The sequence below is a fragment of the Perognathus longimembris genome, chromosome 27 (genome assembly GCF_023159225.1).
Source record: "Perognathus longimembris pacificus isolate PPM17 chromosome 27, ASM2315922v1, whole genome shotgun sequence".
NCBI lineage: Eukaryota > Metazoa > Chordata > Mammalia > Rodentia > Heteromyidae > Perognathus > Perognathus longimembris.
Genome location: NC_063187.1, coordinates 6,748,670 through 6,771,080, shown reverse-complemented (window position 1 = coordinate 6,771,080; position 22,411 = coordinate 6,748,670). Strand labels below are relative to the sequence as shown.

At 41.6% G+C, this 22,411-nt stretch overlaps 1 protein-coding gene and 1 pseudogene across 1 annotated transcript in view; both read right to left on the bottom strand.

Moving 5' to 3' along the window:
• Positions 1-16,758, bottom strand: part of LOC125342815 (vomeronasal type-2 receptor 116-like) — a 31,980-nt gene extending 15,222 nt beyond the window's left edge. The window contains exon 1 of the mRNA XM_048335121.1: positions 16,624-16,758. Coding sequence (XP_048191078.1) covers positions 16,624-16,758 — 135 coding nt within the window. The remainder of the gene's footprint in view (positions 1-16,623) is intronic.
• Positions 16,759-21,204: 4,446 nt separating this feature from the next.
• LOC125342814 lies at positions 21,205-22,100 on the bottom strand (annotated as a pseudogene).
• Positions 22,101-22,411: the final 311 nt, after the last annotated feature.

Genomic DNA, 22,411 nt, shown 5'->3' with positions numbered 1-22,411 from the left:
AAATCTCTTCAGCCATGCTTCCAGCCTGGCTCTTTGCTGATTAATTGGGAGATGGAGTTAGAGAGAGGTTCTCAGCCCGGGCTGGCATCAAACTGCAATCCAAGGCATCTTTGCCACAAAAGCTCTTTTTGATTTCCAATTAAAACAACAAGGAGACCAAGGGGACTAGATCTTACATGTACCCTGTCAAGAATTGACCAAATACTTGCCCAAATTCTGCAATGACAAAACTCAGTAGATGTCATGAGTTTTAGCACAGACATATAGCTAGATGGACATACTAACAACATTTACACAGACATACACACTGTGCACATAGGCTTTACAGCATGCAAAAATGAATTTCAGCAGTAGACTCTTGGAATTCCAATAGTAAATGACATTTTTTTTGCCCAATATTTTAAAACCACAGGGTCAGTTAGAAAAACAATTTTGCTAGCAAACACCGATTTTCAGATTATAAAATGGAGAAACCATATTTTGATAAACTCCAGTGGGATGCCATGTTGAGGGGGGTGGCAGGAGGACACAAACACACTAACAGAGAACAGGTAGCATGGCATAATGGCGCCTGAGCTGGTGCCTGTTAAACCCAATATCCGCCACATGGTCAATGATAGAGAAAAGAACATTTAGATATCTTTGCTGACAAAGCACATTGGTGGTCACGCCTCAGTATCGAAGGTCTGTGAAAAGAGGCAGCTTTGTGACCAAGGCACATTATCAGGATGGTACGACTTGGAGTTTTTATAAAGTAAGCAAGTAAGCTGGCAGATGAGAGAGGGAGAAAAAGGAAGAGAAAGAGAAGAAAAGAGAGAAAGAGAGCCTGAATATAAGTGATTTCTGACCATTTACCACTGCAGTGGCAAAAACGGTATCTGAATATTTTGAGCCAGCCTCATTGCACTGTCAGGAGGTGTACTAGCAGTGTCCCGGGTCGGGTGTGACTATGATGCAAAACCCAAAAAGCACGGGAGGGAGGCGCAAGGCGAGTGGATGAGAGCTTACAGCAGCAGAAGCGGCGGACAGAGCAGCAGCGAACTGGAGCAGCAGCAGTTTCACTCACCAGGGTAGACAAGTGGTTTGGAGGTGGATGTGGATGTGGAGGCCAGCAATGTTATTAGTGAAAAGTGCCACATGGCATCTCGCAGCAGCTCAGTTCACAGAAAAAGGGCCGTCAGGAGTGGGGATACTCCCAGCAAAAGAAGAAAAATAGATGGGACCGCCTGTCCTGACTCTTAAGCCCCATCCGAGTCACGGCACCATATATGTTAGGTTTTTAAAATAGGTAGCCAGTAAAGGAGAACGCCATGCGGTATTCAGGCAGCAGAGAAAGTTTATTACCGAACTGCTGGCCTGTGGCCAAGATGATCCATGGCCGGAGAGAAGGGAGAGAGCATGTTTTATTCTTAACTTCCAGCTTATATGCAGTTTAGGATCCAGGGAATAGCATAAGATTAACTAAGGTTTAAGAAAACAGGAAGGCCCTGAAGTTGGTAAATGACCAGGGCAGTAAAACAAGATAAGGTTGAGTGGTTTACATGAAACAGACTCTTGTGGACATAATAAAACATCTAAGGATTAGTACTGTCCTTCAAGTAAACCATGTCCAGGATGAACTTCACTGTTGGCTCCCTACATCTCCCCCATCTTTGTTTAAAGAAGGAAACCCTCAAGTCTTAGGTTGGGTGGGACGCCTTGTCTGCCTTACCCGTCATGGGGAACTTCAGAGCAAAGCAGAAGGCCCTATCTTAGGGTGGTCAGATCAGGACCCCCTCTTACCCGTCTCTGGCTGTAATTCCTCTCAGGGGAAATTCATTTACTTGGAGGTTGATCTTATGCTACTGGCTGGCTAAACTCATAAAAGAGTTTTGCAATAAACATACAATGCAAGGAAGGCATAGGAAAAACATCAGCAAAATTATCCCTGGGATAAGCAATGTCATTAGCAGCCCCTTAACATACTCAAGGACGGGATATACTGTTGAAGTTGTTCAAACAGTTCTTTTGCTGTTTTTGCCACTTCAGAGTCCAGAGGCGGAGCTTGCTCTAGCCCACTTATTTGCCTATGGAGTTGAAAAAGATCTAAGGAGAATATTATTATGGTACCAAATACCATTAAAACATGCTACACCTTGTTCCCAAGGCTAGCTTGACCCATTATATTTATGGAGGGTCCCACAAATAAAGTCAAACCCAGCATGGCAGCGCACCCGTTGAAAAGTTTGTAAAGCACGAATTTGTTCTCCCAGAGACAATACAGACTCATAAAATGCTTCTCATTATTGTTCTACCTTATCATCAATCCTGTCTTGAAAGTGTAGGGCTTGGGTAGTATTATGAGCAAGCTGATTAACATAATGATGAGCTGTCTGCACACTTTGTGTTAAAGCCACAGTAGCTGCTGCAGCAGAGGTAGCCAAGGAAATAAAGGATGCAATGCCTGCTATCAATAGCACTATAATTCGTCTAGGGCACATTAGCTCTTTTTAGTGTTTTAACACTTGAATACCTGTTTCTTCATACCAAGCTTCAGATATGTTCACAGGAAGCATGAAATGGAGGCTGCTTAATAACAATTATAGAATCAGTAAGAACACTATACAAGCAATTTGTAAAAGAACAGTTAATACAAGTAACATTGAAATACATGGTCCTATAGAAATATTAAAAGGTCTATACATAATGGCATAAGGAGGTGTTACACAACTCATAATATATTTTAAAGAAGATGTGGGCCAGGAGATATTAGGTAGTGCAGCCACAAACATCCAGACATGAAGTTGAGGGTGTCCATTCATCCACCACAGACCTAGGTTGTACTTGTTGGTGAGATTGGCTCCCAACCAGTCCAAAATTGAGAATTAGTTCCTGAAATATTGGTTTTAAAAGGATGTTCATGTCTACACTTTATGGGGGGCAGTTCTCCTGTGAATACCAGAACTTGGAAAGTATTGATGCAGCGAGGTATGAAGAAGGACGATGTAGAATTAGCCTGTACAGGGAACCCAGTAGGCAATGAAGTCATTCATATATTATACACTTGAGTGTTATCAGGAACCCAAATTCAATGATTCATGGCTTGGATTACAGTGCGGCCTGGAATATGACTTTTGTAGCCAGTTGTAAAACATAAAGGGGTTCCAATGCCAGAAGCTGCAAAGTCTCCCATTTTAACGTGTTGGACAAAAGGATCTGGAGCTGTAGTGTATGCTGATCTGTTCACATGGACGCATACCTCAGCTCCTTCCCAAGTTGCAGGGTGTAAAATCGGTGGATCTGGCATGTAAGCCCAGTGGGTCAGCACTTGTACCATTCTTTTTTTTTTTTTTTTTGGCCAGTCCTGTTCCTTGCACTCAGGGCCTGAGCACTGTCCCTGGCTACTTCCCGCTGAAGGCTAGCACTCTGCCACTTGAGCCACAGGGCCCCTTCTGGCCGTTTTCTGTATATGTGGTGCTGGGGAATTGAACCTAGGGCCTTGTGTATCCGAGGCAGGCACTCTTGCCACTAGGCTATATCCCCAGCCCACTTGTACCATTCTTTTGAACTTCCACAATCCGAACGCAAGGCTCAGTTAGCCAGCAAGCATCATTTTCATCCTGTGAAAAAACACAAACATGTCCTCTACCCCATGTCAATATTGGATACGGACTGTGCCAAGCAGCTGTTAAAGGATCTTTCCACTTAACTTGGGCAAAAGCTCTTTGCTCTCTCTTTTCCCAGAACCGCTGTGCTGTGAAAATGCCATTACAGTACAGATTTTAAAAATTTCGTATGAATAAAGCATGAGAAAGAATATTAACAGGAGAGAGGGGGTATAATTCCAAACCCCTTTTAATTTAGAAATTTGGTGTTTTAACAAACCGTTGGCCCATTCAACAATTCCTTGACCTTGAGGATTATAGGGAATTCCTTTAGAGTGAACAATTTGGTAAGATTTGCAAAAGGTTTGAAAAGCTCATCTGACATATCCTAGAACATTATCAGTTTTAATATGTTTAGGAAGTCCCATAGTGGCAAAGCAGCATAAGGCATGGGAAATACAATGTTTGCTATCTTCCCTGATAAGAGGAGTAGCCATAATAAAATTAGAGTAGGTGTCTATGGTAATATGGTCAAAGCGGAGCCGTCCAAAAGAGGGAATGTGGGTAACATCCATTTACCAAACATGGTTGGCCATTAAGCCTCCAGGGTTAATGCCATTGGATGGCACAGGTAGAAAGGTAGTATAGTTGGTACAAGTTTTGACAATTTGACAAGCCGCCTCACGTGTGATATGAAAATGCCGACATAAGGCACGACTGTTTTGATGGTGGGCAGCATGTGTTTGCTTTGCTAAGTCAATTTGAGTGAGAAAAATTTGAGTAGCCTCATCCGTAATAGCACTGCCCTTACTTAATGGTCCAGGAAGCTTAGTATGAGCACGTATAAATCCAAAAAAGCACGGACAGGTGCAAGAGGGAAGATGAAGTTGTATCTGGAGAAAAAGACTTTGGATAGTGGAATTAGCTGTTCCAAGAAAAGGGATAGTTTCCATGACCTGAAGGGCTCGAATAACATAATGACTATCCGAATGCAAATGAAAAGCTTTAGTAGGTAAAAGTGTAAAGGCCTGTAAAACTGCTTGAAGTTCAACTTCCTGGGCTGAAGAAAGACCAATGTCCCAAGATTTAGGTTCACCATCAATAGTAAGAGAAGCTGTTCCGTTAGACCATCCGACTGTAAACACCAAGGCAGCCATAGAAAGAGGTGATAGAGATACAACCTGAGGAAATATAAAGTTGCAAGAAGAGGCAAGTGAAGTAGTTTTTTGGAGGGATAATGATGTGAAATTGTGCCCATAAAATTGTTCCAGGCAATGACCCAGGAATCACAATGACTATAAAGCCATTCTTGCTATGGTAAAGTATAGGGGATATAAATAACCTGTGGATCTCATCCAAGATACTTATAAGATTGCAGACAGCACATATGGACTAAGGTGGCCACCAATTCATAATAGGGAGTTAACACTTTTGAGGGAGTAGCAGGCAAGGAAAGCCATAGAAGGGGTCCCTTCTGCCAGAGGACCACTGTTGGAGAATGAGTTGTAGTTAAACTATATGCTTCTCAAGGGGCTGAGTAATCAACATAATTTACATGTTGGGAAGAGATGGCAGAATTTACTATGCTTAAGGCTTCAGCTACTTAGTTGTCATTTGTCTGGGAGATGTAGTGTCAGGGTCCCCCTTTAATAGATCAAATAAGGGTTTTAATTCAGCTGTGGATAATTTAAGATAAGGGCGAAGCCAAGGGACGCTGTGGCTCAAGTGGAAGAGTGCTACCTTGAGCAAGAATAAGCCAGGGTCACTGCTCAGGCCCTGAGTCCAAGCCCCAGGACTGGCCCCTCCCCCCCCAAATTCCCATCTCCCATATATTTTCTCGAGAAAGTGGATATGGGTATATTTGTCTTTCAAAATGCATCATTGATGGGTTTGTTTGTGTGTCTGTTTGTGTGGCAGTTCTCGGCTTGGAACTCAGGGCTTGGGTGCCACCCATGAGCTTTTGTGAGCAATGACAGCACCATTTGTTGATAGGACTCTCGTTGAGTCCAATCTTCACTTCTGGAGGGAAAACAAACAAACAAACAACGAAAGAAAGGACAAAGAGAAATAAAGGAGGGGAAGAAGAAAGGAAGGAAGGAGGGGCAGATGGAGGGAGAGAAAGGAAGGAAAGATGGAAGGAAGAAATTCAGACAGGAAGAAAAGAAAGAAGAAAGGTATGAAAGAAGTGAAGAAAGGAAGGAAAATATGGAGGCTGCCAAGCAGGAAGGGAACTAAATAGGAAAGAAAAGAAAGGATAAAACTGTAGTAAAGAAGGAAAGGTATGAAAGAAGGGGAGAAGAAAGCAAGAGAAGAAAAGACAAAGGAGGGAAAAGAAAAGGAGAAGATACAAAGAATGAAGGAAAAAGGAAAGGAAGAATGAAAAAGAAATGCATGTGGGGTATGGGAGGAATGAAGGAACAAAGAAATAAAGGAAAAGGACGCAGAGAAGAATGTCCAGTGGTCTCTGTGGATGCTATGGAGCTGGGCTGGTGGCTCTCCTGGGATGCTTCCTGGCCCCAGGGCAGTGGAGCATCTTGGGAATTCCTGGAGAGATTGAGGGATAAGGGTGGAAATTGTTTTTGCCTGGGTGTGATTTACATTTCAAAGAATAGGAAGCTCAGTTTGAATTAATCTGGAGAGTGACACCCTGTCTAGGTTTGCTGAGTGTGGCTCAATAATCCCAACAAAAGCTGCTCCGTAATTGGTTGACATGAACTCCTGAAGGCGGGGCTTGAGGGTATAAAGGGGGCCAGGGATCAGAGAACAGCAGCAGAGTCCCAGAGTCTGCAGTCAGTGCGTGGCCCTGCTGGGATTCAGAGATCCCTGCACAGCGGACCCACATCTCATCCAGCAAGATGAGCAATAGGACCCCACCCTCTCTCCAGTGTCTCGCCATGCAGAGTCTGCTGAGCCACCTGGCCCTGGCCAGCTTCCGTAGATGATCTACCGGTGTTGCTGTTCCCTTCGCTCTTTATGGAGGCCTATACTGGGGGCCACCGTGAGGTGCTGAAGGCCATGGTGCAGGCTTGGCCCTTCCCCTCCCTCCCACTGGGGGACCTGGAAGAGTCCTTAGACCCAGAAACATTTAAGGCTGTCCTGGATGGGCTAGATTTGCTACTGAACAACAAGGACCGTGCAAATTGGTGGAAATTAGAAGTCATTGATCTGCTGGTTGAGCACCCAGGCATTTGGACGCTGGGTGCTGAAGGCCATGCTATGGAGTCCATATTCACAACTTGCAGAGCTTTCTGGGTTTCTGAACTGGAGAAGACAGAATCTCCAGGAACCTGGGCACAACCAGACCCATTCTCTCCTCTCCCAGGTACACTGAAGCAGCGAGACTTGGAGATCGCCCTTAGGGCGATCCTGGATGCTCAGGTAAATTGCGATCATCAAGGATTGCTCTTCAGCCATCCCTCTCCAGAGGCTTGCTCTTAACTCACCTGTCGGGAACCCTGGATAGTAGAAGTGAGCCATGGCAGGGTACCCCAGCGTGCAAATGCATGGGTACTCACGGGCACATTAACCAGTTGTAATTTCCACCAATTTGGGTGCTCCTTCGTGTTTAGTAGCAAACCGAGCCCATCCATGACAGCCTTGAAGGTTTCCAAGTCTACGGACTATTTCAGGTCCCCCAGCGGAAGGGAAGGGACAGGCCTGCACCATTGCCTTCAGCACTTCTCTGTGGCCCCCAGTATAGGCCACCATAAACAGCAAAGGGAAAAGCAGCATTGGCAGATCATCTAGGGCAGAGCTGGCCAGGGGCAGGTGGCTCAGCAGACTCTACATGGCGAGACGCTGGAGCAAGGGTGGGGGGCTCTTGATCATCTTGCTGGATGAGATGTGGGTCCACTGTGCAGGGCTCCCTGAAGCCCAGCAGGGCCAGGCACTGACTGCAGGCTGAGGGACTCTGCTGCTGTTCTCTGATGCCTCGCCCCCTTTGTACCCTTGAGCCCTGCCTTTAGAAGTGCATGTCAACCAATCACAGAGCAGCTTTGGTTGGGATCATTGAGGCACACCCAGCAAACCTAGACAGGTGTCACTCTCCAGATTAAATCAAACGGAGCTTCCTATTCTTTGAAATATAAATCACACCCGAGCAAAAACAATTCCCACCCCTATCCCTCAATCTCTCCAGGAATTCCCAAGATGCTCCACTGCCCTGGGGCCTGGAAGGATCCCAGGAGAGCCACCAGCCCAGCTCTATAGCATCCAAAGAGACCACTAGACATTCTGCTCTGCATCCTTTTCCTTTATTTCTTTGTTCCTTCATTCCTTCCATACCCCACATGCATTTCTTTTTCATTCTTCCTTTCCTTTTTCCTTCATTCTTTCTCTGTCTCTTCTCCTTTTCCTTACTGTCCTTTGTCTTCTCTTCCCTTCCTTTGTTCTCTCCTTTCATTCCTTTCCTTCTTTTCTACAAGTTTATTCTTTCTTTTCCTTCCTATTTAGTTCCTTTCCTGCTTGACAGCCTCCATATTTTCCATCCTTTCTTCACTTCTTTCATACCTTTCTTCTTTCTTTTCTTCTTGCCTGAATTTCTTCCTTCCACCTTCCCTCCTTTCTCCCTCCATCTGCCCCTCCCTCCCTTCTTTTCTCTTCCCCTCCTTCTTTTCTCTTTGTCCTTTCTTTCTTTCTTTGATTTTCTTTTTCCCTCTGGAAGTGAAGATTGGACTCAACTAGATTCCTATCAACAAAAGTTGCTGTCATTGGTCACAACAGCTGATGTGTGGCACCCAAGCCCTGAGTTCCAAGCCCAGAACTGCCACACAAACAGACACACAAACAAACCCATCAATGATGCATTTTGAAAGACAAGAATACCCAGATCCCCTTTTTGAAGAAAATATAGGTTCATGTGAATTAATATCAAATATGGAAAGACGTCCCATGACAACAAGGGAACTATTTCTTCATCTCCCACCCATTTTGGGATGAGACTCCTCCAGAGGTAATGCAGTTGTTGTCGAGATTTGAAGAAAATGGCATGAGAATTCAGGCACTAATCTTTCATCATATAGATACCTTTACTTCATGTCTTCCCAGGTCCACCCAAAGAAAGAAAAGTAGAAAGATAGGAAGCAAGGAAGGAAGGTAAGAAAGGAAGGAAGCAAAGAGGGAGGGAAGAGGGAGGGAAGGAAGGATGGAAGGAAAGAAGAAAGGAAGGAAAGAAGGAAGAAAGGAAAGATGGAAGGAAGGAGCAATGGGTAATTACTGTTGGGGCTCAAGTCATAGGTAGACCACTAGCTTTGACATAAACAGCTAAGAGAGAACAACCAGGTTCTGAGTGCTAGTTCACACTTTAGCCCAAATAATGAAGAAAGGGAGAGAGGTGGAAGGGAGGGAGGGAAAGAGGGAAGGAAGAAGGCAGGGACAATGCAAAAGTAATACAGATAAGTTGGTGGATGCTATACATTGGGCTGTTTGCCCTTGGTTTCCTTTTTGTTTTTGTTTTTTACAATATTTGGATCTCTAAGAAATCTCCATTTCTCTGCCAATATCCAGACACTTATATCCAATAAACTCAAGAACAACTCTGAACTCTTGTTTTGGCTCGAGTGGTAGACACTTGGGAAGTTGGGCTGTGTGAGTCACACCATTAACCGCATCCCATTTTAGTTTCAACCACTATCTGCATTAACTGAAAATTCATTACTCATCCAGTGTTCTGTGTGTGACTCAGAAATCCCATCATAAAGTGCTCGTTGGTTGAGATGGGATAGTGAAGGCAGGGTTGTGGGGTATAAAGATGTCTAGGGATCAGGTAACAGCCACAGAGTCCTAGAGTCTGAAGGCAGTGCCTGGTCATGCTGGGGTTCAGAGAGCCCTGCACACCTGACCCACATCTCATCCACCAAGAGGACCAAGGAGACCCCAACCTCACCAGAATTAGAGGTGTGGCCCATGCGATAGAGCACTGCACTTGAGCAGAAAAGGCTAAGCAAGTATTTGATACTTGAAACACTGGTACAAACCAAAAGGAAATTAAGAGGATGATAAACTAGTGAATGCTCACGAACTATATTTGATGATCACTCAAACATAGAAAAAGATGTTGCTCATTCAAGGTACCTGGTAAATAAGAACCTGAATCAGGGTGGAATCTCAGATCTTTCTAGAGCGAATATGTAGGATTGATAGAAGGACGACCAGTGAGAGCCAGTTGGCCAGAGAATGCCCACTGCCCAGGCGGGAGGCTCCTCCTGGGCCGCAGCATAGCCAGAGGTGCCCTGCCCTCCCCGCCAGAATTTCTAAATTTAAAGCAAAAGCAGCAAGCAGCTACCGGCAGCATGGAAACACCAGACAGGGGATCAAACAGTGCCTGAGACAGATAAATGGTCCTGTCACAGAGGAAGCCCAATTCCCAGCCTGAAACAGAGCTGAATTCCATAGCCACCTCAGCCAAGGAGGTTGTTCCGCCCAGGAGGAAGGAACCTCCCACAGGCAAGCAACAGTGTGCCGGGTAAAACAGGCCAGAGTCGCCCCGCCCTGCTGAGTTCACAGCCTATTCAAAGACAGGCGTTAAAGGCAGTGGCCCCTCAGCAGATGGAGGAGCCATGGTTCCGGAGAATGCTCACATCGCCATCTACAGAGCATGCCCAAAGCCCACCTGCAAGCTGTGTGAACCAGAGAGACTCTGGATTTCACTAACAGGGGAGAAGGGTCAGAGCAGATCCACCGCCTGCAAACTGAAAGCAAGTCAAACCAGCCAATCAGGAAAATAGACTGCAGACCATCGCAAGGAAACCAGGGACTGTAGAAAGCCCACCCAAACAAGGAAGACTCCATTATTTTTTTTCTTCTCAAACATTTATATATATATATATATATGTATGTATATATATACATACATATATATATGTATATGTATATATATATATATATATATATAATGTTTCACTTTGGAAAAGTCGTTGATTTTTTTGTTTTCCATTTTTACCTGTTTGTTTTATCAAATTTGTTTTCTGGTTGTTCGTTTTTCTGTTTTCTTTTTTCCTTTTTATTTTTTAAATAATTTTTTTTTCTGTTTTGTGCATCTGTTTCCAGTATTTTTTCTTGATTTTTCTCTTTGCATTCCCTTTCTTTGAAAATTACTTTCCTATGAATAACACTTCCACTCTTTTCTGCTAACTCCATTGTCTATCATTTTAACCTTGTTCTTTCCACTGACTCTTCTCCAAATTTCCACGTCACTGAAACTAAACTAAAACCATCAGCCCCATACATTTTACTCTATTCTGTTTACTACATGTAACTTACCCTCCTGACTTATTTCCAGGACCTCCAGATTCTATTGACTCCTGGTTATTGGATAGAGGGTATCCCTGCTTAAGCTGAGTGAATCATAGGGGTTCATAGAGAAAGCCAGTCTTAAAAGGACTTAATATAAGAACAAGAATTGCTCATAGGGTTGTAACAGTAAATAAGTAACTACTGAATACAGGGCTCAGGATCGGTTGTTATATTGAAGTTGTATTCTTTAGGAACACCAAATCTAATTTTATAGACAGGTACACAAGGTATCTATATAATTGTGAACTTCTAAGATTTACACAACAGTGCTTGGGAAGGGCTGCTTTGGGTCTTAAATGGTGCTCACAGGTGCCTGTAGATTGGCATTCCCAATCCAAATGGGCAGAAGAAACACAAGACAGAAGAAACTATGGAGTCTTATCTCCCACTCAAAACAAGCAGGAAGCAGGGCAGTCAACCAAAGATATAGAAGAGAACCCTCAAAATGCTCTACAAAGTCTACTGATTAACATGATAAATGAAAAGCTTGAATCAATACAGCAAGTCTTCTATAAAGTAATAGACGACTTCATGTTCTCAACAAATAGAAATATAAATAAAATTCAAGAGTCAAATGGATAGACAGCTACCCAGCTAAAAGATTTGAGAGACAGCACTCAAAACCAAATTAATGAAGTTAATGAAGAAAAGAAGTCCATGCAGGACCTAAGAAATGACATGGAAATAATCAGGAAAGACCAGTCAGAAGGAAAAGAGATTCGAAATCAAGTAGCTAGCCTACAGTCCCGTCTAACTGCAGCAGATGATTGAATCTCAGGAGCTGAAGATTCCCTAGAATCTATGGGGAAAGGTCAAAAATCAATACAAAACTAACGCATTTGACAAAAGAGATCACTCCTCGATTTCCAAGACACAATCAGGAAAACCAATTTAAGAATAATAGGTATTGAGGAAAGCCTGGAGAAAGAAGTTAATGGAATAGGAAACGTATTTAACAGAATATTAGTGGAGAACTTCCCAAATATCCAGAAAGATCACCCTATGCACTTAGAACCCCAAACCGACCAGACCAGAACAGAACATCCCACCAACACATTGTGATCAAAACAGGATCAATAGAGTCCAAGGAAAGAATTCGTAAAGCTGTTAGGGAGAAGAAAACAATAACATATAAAGGAAAAGCAATCAGAATTACCCCAGACTTCTCAGCAGAGACCATGAAAGCAAGGAGAGCCTGGAATGAGAAATGCCAAACCCTAAATAAAAAATAACTACCAACCAAGAATAGTGTACCCAGCTAAACTCTCATTCATAGCCAAAGGTCAAATAAAAGTCATCCACAGTAAGGAAAAACAGAAACAATATATCTCCACCAAATCAGCTTTACAGAAAATCCTCAAAGGTGTACTATACAGGGAAAATAATCAAGATCCCAATACAGACAGAGAATGAACCCTAAATAGTAAACCAGAATATCAGATCAAGAAATGGGACGACACAGCTTTTAACAAGATAGTGATAATGAAAGAAACAAATGATCACCTCTCAATCCTAACTCTCACCATTAATGGTCTTTATTCTCCAATGAAATGACATGGGCTCATAAGTTGGATCAAATATCACGATCCATCTTTCTGCTGTCTCCAAGAGATACATCTATCCAGCAAAAGTAAATATCTTCTAAAAGTGAAAGGCTGGAATCAAATCTAACAAGCAAATGACCCCCATACGCAGGCCGGAGTTGCAATCCTAGTATCAGACACAATTGACTTCAAGTTAAAAAAAGGTAAGAAGGACAAAGATGGTTACTACATACTAATAAAGGGATTTCTCCTACAGGAAGATATAACCATCCTAAATACAGGAACACCCAACTTCATCAAACAAACACTATTGGCTCTCAAAACACTCATAGACACAAACACATTGATAGTTGGGGACTTTAACACTCTACTGTCACCTGTGGACAGATCAACACGCCAAAAACTGAAAAAAGAAACCACAGAACTAAACAACTGCATAGACCATCTTGAATTAATCGACATCTACAGAATATTCCACCCAGTAACAACAGAATATACATTCTTCTCAGTAGCATATGGAACATTCTCCAAAATAGATCACATCTTAGGGCACAAAGAAAATATGTACAAATTCAGAAGTATCAAAATCATTCCCTGCATTCTCTCATACCACAATGGAATAACATTAGAGCTCAATCAAACAGCCACCACAGAAAATCCTACAATTCATGGAGACTAAACAACACAGTGCTGAACCATCAGTGGGTCATTGAAGAAATTAAAACGGAAATTCAAATGGTTACAGAATTCAACCAAGATGAGGACACAAAGTTCCAGCTCCTTTGGGACACAGCAAAGGAAGTACTCAGAGGAAAATTTATATCTCTGAGTGCATACACCAACAAACTAGAGAAACAGCAACTCAGTAATTTAAGGAGGCACCTTAATATCCTTGAAAGAGAACAACAAGCCAAACCCCAAGTCAATAGATGGAAGCAAATGATTTAAATCAAATCAGAATTAAATCTATTAAAGACAAAAAAAAAAAACCATCGAAAGAATCAACAAAACAGAGTTGGTTCTTTGAAAAAATCAACAAGATAGACAGACCCCTAGCAAACCTGACCAAAAAAAGAAGACAGCACACTCAAATAAACAAGAAAAGAGATGAAAATGATAAAATCACCAGAGAAACAATCGAAATTCAAAACACAATAAGGGGTAATTTTGCAAACCTTTATGCCAACAAATTTGAGAACTTGGAAGAAATGGATTATTTCCTAGAAAAAAATTATATCCCCAAACTTAGCCATGATGATATAAACCTTCTGAACAGACCCATGTTCAGCATTGAAATAGAAACGACAATAAGTGATCTCCCATCCAAGAAAAGCCCAGGTCAAGACAGATTCACAGCAGAATTCTACAAGGCCTTCAAAACATAACTCACACCAATATTTCTCAAACTCTTCAATGAAATTGAAAGAGAAGGTTCACTACCAGATACATTCTGCGAAGATAGTATAACACTCATCCCAAGACCAGGCAGGGACTCATCACGGAAAGAGGACTATAGCCGATTTCCCTGATGAACATAGATGCAAAAATTCTCAACAAAATTCTGGCCAATCGACTTCAACAGGTCATCAAAAAAATCATAAACCACGATCAAACTGGATTCATCCCAGGGATGCAAAGTTGGTTCAATATACCTAAGTCAATTAATGTAATCCACCACATCTACCAAAGCAAGGTAAAGACCCACATGGTTATATCACTGGATGACGAAAAAGCATTCAATAAAATCCAGCACCCAACTATGCTAAAAGCCCTGGAAAAACTGGGATTTCAGGGAACATTCCTGAATATAATCAAGGCAGTTTATCACAAACTAACAGCAAGCCTAACTCTAAATGGTGAAAAACTAAAGCCATGTCCTTTAAAATAAGGAGCAAGACAAGGATGTCTACTTTCTCCCCTTCTCTTCAACATAGTACTACAATTCTGAGCCAGAGCAATTAGTCAAAAAGAAAACATAAAGGGGATCCAAATAGGAAAAGATGAAGTTAAACATTCTCTCTTTGCAGATGACATGATCCTATACCTAAAGAACCCCATAGACTCTACTCCCAAGCTACTCGAGCTGATCCAAAATTTTGGGAAAGTTGCAGGATATAAAATAAACCCTCAAAAATCAAGGGCATTTCTATATGCAAATGACCCAAATGCTGAGGCTGAAATCAGGAAAGCAACTCCATTTGCAATAGCCTCAAAAAACATAAAATAACTAGGAATAACCTTAACCAAACAAGTGAAAGACCTCTATGATGAGCACTTTAAAAACCTGAAAAATGCAATAAAGGCAGAATTAAGGAAAGCTATACTAACAAAAACAGCTTGGTATTGGCACCAGAACGGGCCTGAAGACCAATAGAACAGAATTGAAGACCCAGAAATAAACCCACAGAACTATGCCTACTTGAGCTTTGATAAAGGAGCTAAAAAAGTAAGATGGAAGAAAGATAGCCTCTAACAAATAGTGCTGGCAAAACTGGTTCAACACATGCAACAAACTAAAACTAGATCTTTATATATTACCCTGCACCAAAATCAATTCCAAATGGATTAATAACCTCGAAATCAAAACAGATACCCTGAAAACACTAAAGGTAGGAGTAGGAGAAACACTTGGGCTCCTTGGCACAGGACGGAACTTCCTTAACAAAGACCCTGAAAGGCCACAAATCAAAGAAAGGTTGGACAAATGGGACTGCATCAAACTGTAGAGCTTCTGCAGTGCAAAGGACATATCTCACAAGATAAACAGAAAGCCCACAGATTGGGAGAAGATCTTTACAGGCCATACAACGGACAAAGGCTTCATATCTAAAATATATGCAGAACTAAAAAAATTACATTCCTCCCAAACAAAGCCTCAAGGAACCAATAGCCCCCTCATCAAGTGGGCGAAAGACTTAAAAAGAGACTTCTCTGATGAGGAAATGAGAATGGCCAAGAGACATATTAAAAAGTGCTCTATATCATTGGCCATAAAAGAAATGCAAATAAAAACAACATTGAGATTCCATCTCATCCCAGTAAGAATGTTCTATATCTAGAAAACCAACAATAACAATTGTTGGAGGGGATTGTTGGTGGGAATGTAAACTGGTTCAGCCACTCTGGCAAGCCATATGGAGATTCCTTAGAAGGCTAAACATAGAGCTCCTCTATGACCCAGCAGCCCCACCTTTGGGTATCTATCCAAAATACCATGAACAAAATTACACTAAAGCCACCAGCACAACAATGTTCATCACAGCACAATTTGTCATAGCTAGAATATGGAACCAACCCAGATGCCCATCAGTAGACAAATGGATCAGGAAAATGTGGTACATATACACAATGGAATTTTATGCCTCTATCAGAAAGAATGACATTGCCCCATTTGTAAGGAAATGGAAGGACTTGGAAAAACTTATACTAAGTGAAGTGAGCCAGACCCAAAGAAACATGGACTCTATGGTCTCCCTTATAGGGAATAATTAGCACAGGTTTAGACAAGTCACATCAGAAGATCACAAGAGCCCAATAGCTAAACCCTTATGAACACCTAAGATGAGGCTGAGTGAAATGAACTTCATGTTATGGAAATGATGGTTATATCACTTTTGTAACTACTGTCAACATGCTATGTGTAACTGTAGCTTCTATTATTGATGGTCCTCTTGTATCCCCTTCCTGTGGTTGTACCTACACTATCTCTGTTTCTTATCTGCGTATATTGGAAACCATGTATACTGGTAAACAGTGGTATATAGGGTTAAAAAATACTAACAACTACAAAAGCAACACTTGCAAAACTGTTTGTTGTAAATGAACTGAACAACTCATGGGGGGGAAGGGAAAGGGGGAAGGGGGGAATGAGGGATGAGGTAACAAACAGTACAAGAAATGTATCCAATGCCTAACGTATGAAACTGTAAACTCTCTGTACATCAGTTTGATAATAAAAATTTGAGAAAAAAAAGAAAAGTAAAGAAAGAAATAGAATTTTCGAGAGTCTTTGTGTGTGCCATAAAGTTGGGCTAGGAGCTCTTCCTGTGTCTTTTGTACTCAGGGCAGTGGAATAATTGTGCGAATTCTGAAGGGTTTAAGATAGAAGACAGTTAAGTCTTCGTGTCTATTTTGTTTTACGTTTGTGGGTCTAGCCTTTCATCCTGTGACCTGATGGACCTGCTGCAGTTCCTAGCCCTCACCCTGGAGACCCAGGCCTGGAACTCTGTGACCTGACTGATGCCCAGCTCTTTGCCATCCTGCCTGTCCTGAGCCAGTGCTCCCTGCTCCGCTTCGTCAGTTTCTATGGAAACCCCATCTACTCGGCCGCCCTCCATGAGCTCCTGCCAGGATGGGCCGTTTGAGACAAGGGCTCTATCCTGCTCCCCCTGGAGAGCTATGAAGACCAAGACGATGGCGAAGATATTGACCAGAGGATATTGACCCCGAGAGATTCGAAGAAGTTATGGCTAAGTTGGCACTGGCATTGAGAGAAATGGCGCCAACCCACAAGGTCCACATTGGTACCGAGTATTTTCGTGAATGGAGGAAGTAGCGATTCTATCTCATGTAGCCTGATAGATCCTGGCTGGCCACCAAGGAGAGCCTAATTGTCCTTTCTGATCTGTTTATGTCGTCAGCCATCTCTCCCCTGGAATCCCTTCTCAGCATCAGAAATGAAAGCCGGGACACAATTGCACCCTTCAGGACACCCGAACTTGCAAATTCAGCTATTGCTTTCAATGGTAGCTCTGAAAGCCCAGGTAATCCAGGGCTCTTTTGGGGGGTACGTGTGTCTTGTGCACACAGCATCCAGAATCTGGAGTGAATTGAGTCTGGAAAGAACTGGGACATGATCTGTTTTGCTGAATGGTTGTAATGAAACCCCTACGTTGTGGACTAATAGATTACTAAGTGTAATTACTATATGCATCAAATGAAAATTAAAGAAGTGAAAAACCAGTAGAAGTTATCATATCAGGGTACCAAAGCATGAGAGAGTTGGGAGTGGGATTGTGTGTAGGTTTTCAGTGTTCATTTGTTCAGAGATGTTAGTGTGCATGGTCTTCACGGGTGAGCCATTGGAACCTGGCTGTGTTCGACTCTGGATGACAGCTGTGTCCCAACATCATGGAAATATGAACAAAGCCACATTTTATTCATGTCTTGATAGACGTCTCAATAGAAAAAAATAATCACAACTTGATTGAAGACTATCAGAAGGTACAGAATAACTATTTATTCTGCACAGTCCCAGTATAGGAAATATCTATACTGTGTATTCAAAGTGATTAAACAAACATCGCCTATGCCCCAGAAAATGAGATGTGAGGACCGGGATTCAAAGCAGCCCAGGCAGGAAAGTGTATGAGACTCGTGTCTCTAGTGGGAGATCAGAGCCTGCCTGACCTCCAGCAGCCTTTCTCCTGAGTTCATCCTACAGAAAGTCCCTCCATCTCTCTGGGCAGTATGGCAGATGAGCAGAAAGAGTTACGTTGTTCTCATGGGATGTCTCTGGCACTTGATTTTGAAATTCTGATATCCTCCCCCACTGCCCCAGCTTTTCTTATTAGCATCCCTTTATAGATGTGGAAAGTAAAGTTCAGAAAGCTTCACCACCCACAAAATGGGACGTGAGGCTTCATACCACTTTCTTATTACTGTGTACAGCCAACATAAGTTTAGCTCCTTATTCATCATGTTCACACAACATAATGTGCCACATTACCATATAGTGTTATACATTTTGCTATAGCATTGGTCTGTCTTTTTATCCTTTGTCTCTCCATTTTCGTATTCCCTTTCCCTTCCATAGTTCAGTTACGTGAATACATAATATTCACGGTACTAAAATCAGTTACCATGATAACAGGTGTAAAACCAGGTGAAATAAAGACAGAACCAAAAGGGGCATAATTTCACATGGTATGTTGAAAATAACAACAATGATAAGCCACATTCTTTCTGTTTTTCTTTGCTCCTTTGTGTGAGAGCATTTTGAAATGGAATCATGGCCCAATCACTGAGCTTTCTCAGTTCAAGGGTGGGCCTCTACCATATGACTCAGAAACTCCACTTCCAGGTTTCTGGGTTTTTTTTGTGGTTTGCTGGAGATCAAAATCTCAGATGTTTTTGCTCAGGCTGGCCTTGAACTGTGATCCTCAGATCTCAGCCTCCCAAGTAGTTATAATTACAAGTGAGAAGAAGCAGCTTTGGTCTGAATGACAATTTTATTTCTTTCTTTTCTATCTTTTTTGTTGTTGGTGATGGTTCCCAGATTGTATTCAGAGCTAGAGCGCTGTACCTAAGCTCTTTTGATCAAAGCTATCCCTCTACCATGTTGACCCACAGTTCCACTTCTAGTTTCCTGTTGGTTCAGTTTAGATGAGATCTCATACTTTCAAAACTCGGCTGATTTTGTTTTTTTTTTTTAAGTTTATTTGTACATAGCAGCTTTATTCATAACACAGAAGACTCCAAGGCAACCTAGATGTTGACTAATAGGAATAGCTAAACAAATATGGCATTTTCTTATAATAGAATTATATATCAGAAAGTACATAAATGAATCCAATTTTTGGAAAGCTAACGTCTCAAAGCAACTGAAAAAAATCTCAAAATGCAAACTATTTAGTCACAAATTTCACAACAAAGAAACACTCATTACACAAAAGAACATACCAAACGTTAAGTACTCACTTCTCAAGATACCTGACTGCCTTTTGAGAATATTTATTATTTAATAAAATAATTATGTGATCATTCTAAAGCTGACCACTCTAACCCAGGCTCTTTCTAGTGGTTTATCCTATGGGAAAAATATAATACTTTTTAAGGCAAGTGCTGACATCAACGCTGTAAAGAAAGAGACAGGCATTACACTAAAACAATTTTTTAAACCATCCCCACAAAAATGTAGGCCTTGACTTACAAGCTCTAACAGTGTTAGGTAAGATTCCTTAACATACAGTAGCTATCTTTTATCTCTAACAGCTAAAAACTAATTAGGCCAATGATTCCATCCTGTGCGGCAGAAATAGTAAGACCTAAAAGTTCTAAATGATTGTACTACAAAGTATAGTGTGAAAGTAACAATCCATGTTAGCAATGATAGTTTGTGAATATGATTGTAGCCTTTTAATAAACTATTTTTATGTTCTGTTTATAATTTCATTTATAATTTATTTTTAATATTTATTTTCTTTTATTTTTGAGACAGAGTCTTGCTATTTAGCCCAGGCTGACCTCAAACTTACAATCCTCTTGCCTCAGCCTCACAAGTGTTGGAACACAACCAGGCCTGGCCATAAACTACTTTTTTCAACATATCTTTCTCATACTCATGGGATTAGATTACAAATAGCATTCCAGTTTCTCTGTATTTTTGTTTAAGTTATTAGATTATGATATCCCTACATTTTACTTTTAGAAGAATCTTATTTAGTTACTTAAATTTTAATTATTTTTTCATTTCATTGACTAGATCAACAAAAAATAATCTAGAAAAGTAACTTTAAATCACCATCTGGAAAGTTACAAGCAAACAAGTGTTTTCAGGGTTTTCTATGCTTCTAAATGTAATGAAAATAAACAGTGATTGTGAGTGGGATAATGTAGTACAATTTGTTGGCATGACTGTAACTGCCATCATTTAAAAAATTACTACTTGGGCTGGGAATGTAGCTTAGTGGCAGAGTGCTTGCATAGCATGCATGAAGCCCTGGGTTTGATTCCTCAGTACCACAAAAACAGAAAAAGCCAGAAGTGGCACTGTAGTAGAGCACTAGCCTTGAGCAAAAGTAGCTTAGAGAAAGTGCCCAGGCCCTCAGTTCAAGCCCCAAAGATGGCAAGGAAAAAAAAAGACTATTAGTGGTGAGAACTACATTGCCATGTAAAAAGTTCATTTAACATTTATCAATATTTCACACATTGAACAAATACTAAAGAAGATGACTACTACTGTTACAAGTAATGTCAAGAGAAGCCAAGAGCAAGTGGCTCACTCCTGTAATCCTAGATACTCAGGATATTGAGATCTGAGATCTGAGGATGATGGTTCAAAGCAAGCCTGGGTAAAAAGTCCATGAGATTCTTATCTCAAATGAAGCACCAAAGAACTAGAAGTGGAGCTGTGGCTCAAGTAGTAGAATGTCAGCCTAGGGCAAGAAAACACTAGAAGCCAGCATCCACATCTTTACTTCAAGCCTCAGCTACTAGCAAAAAAAACAAACAAAATCCAGAAGCACAAATCAGAATGGAAAGAAATATCAAGGAAAGAAGACGTACACATTTGCATGCGTTTTCAGGCAACCGTTCAAAGATTCTATATAGAACAAAATGATAACTTTGAATCATAAGGGAGGGTAAAATTGTTCAAGTTTTGTGAAGCCTTAATTCAATAAAGGTGGAAGAGTAATAACGGCAACATTTTTCTAGAAGAAATCATACATTCTTTCACTATAAAATAAATGTTAATGGGTCAATACGTTAATAACATTGGTTATCAAATTATTCACTATCCATGAATATACTTTCCAAGTCACACCTTTAAGTGTAACCACTAACATATCCAAATTAAACGAAGTTTATCAACCCAAACACATTTTTCTCAGGAGTTTAGACTCAAGTAGAAGTCACAACTTAAAAAGCACAGTCCAACACTACATAGTGATTCTACTACAGCATTTTTATATACCTCATGAGAAGCAAATGTATTTTATGGACAGCAGTCTCATCCCTGTCTCAGAGTATGTGTGTGTCTCTGTCTAACTGTGAAGCAGTAATCAGACAGACTCAAATAATTTGGGGGGCGTGTGCAACACAGAGTTGTCTGGTGGTGGAGCGCCCTCTTCCTTCTCTGTTACAGTCTCCACTGTCCCTGAAGCGGACACAATCACCGCGGTTTTATTTGCCGCTGCTGTCTTCTGTTTCTCAGCAATAGCGGCACACACAGCCACAATCTCATCACTCTCCAAATCATAGGCAGGGATAGACTTAGGGGAGAAAGGTATCGCTCCAGACGGTGCTTTTTCGCTCTTCTTAACCCTTTGTGCTACCTTCTGCTGCTCCTGGAGGGTTCTTGCCTAAGAAAGGTCTTCTTGCCATATTTCAGGGTTCATTGGATAGATGTGAAAGGCTATTTGAAAACTTCGAATTGCCAGTACTATCTCTCCTAACCCAAGCTGAGCACGACCCAAAGTTTGCCAAGACTCCCATGAATGTGGGGTTTGCAGGACAGCCATTTCTGCTGCATGCACTGCTGGAAACATTTCATGAAGAGGCATTAGGACCTGTGATTTCATCTCATAGAGGGTAGCATCATTTGGAGTTAACTGTAGTGCTTCATCCCACTTCTGAATTGCTTCCTAATATCTTTTACTTTCTGCCAAATTGGCTCCTTCCTCCTTCAGCTGTTTACTTTTCTCAGCATAGTCTTCCTGGAGAATTTCTTTCCTACGTTTAGTGGCATGAAGTCAGTTCCCTTCATCATTCTCAAGCCCCTCCTTCTCATCAACAGCCTCAGCTTCAAACTGCTGGGATGTAGCCTTTGACACCTTCTCACCAATCTTCCTCTTCAACCCAAACGAAGCCATTCTGACACCGCTCCGTGGTCCGGTGTTTACATTCCGGTTGACCTTTGCCACCAGAAGAGGAAGTTGTGGCTTCCGAGTACCGCCTACTTCGTTGCATGCTTTGTACCATGGCCATGGCGCCAAGATCTTTTAAGAAATAGGCAAGAACAACTGGAGAGCGTCCCCGGTAGTCCAGAGAGGCAAAAACAGGAAAAACGATGAAGACTTCGGTGCACCGGTGTCTTCTCCAAGTCGGCTGATTTTGAACCATAATCCTCACATCTTTAATTTGTTGAGTAGCTAAGTTTCTAGGGAGGAACATGACTTATGTTGTGCAGTTCTGAGAAAAGACATCTTTCTAGTTATTGTTTGTGCTCCTTTCTTTTGGAAATGAAGTGGTAGATGGAAACAATGAACT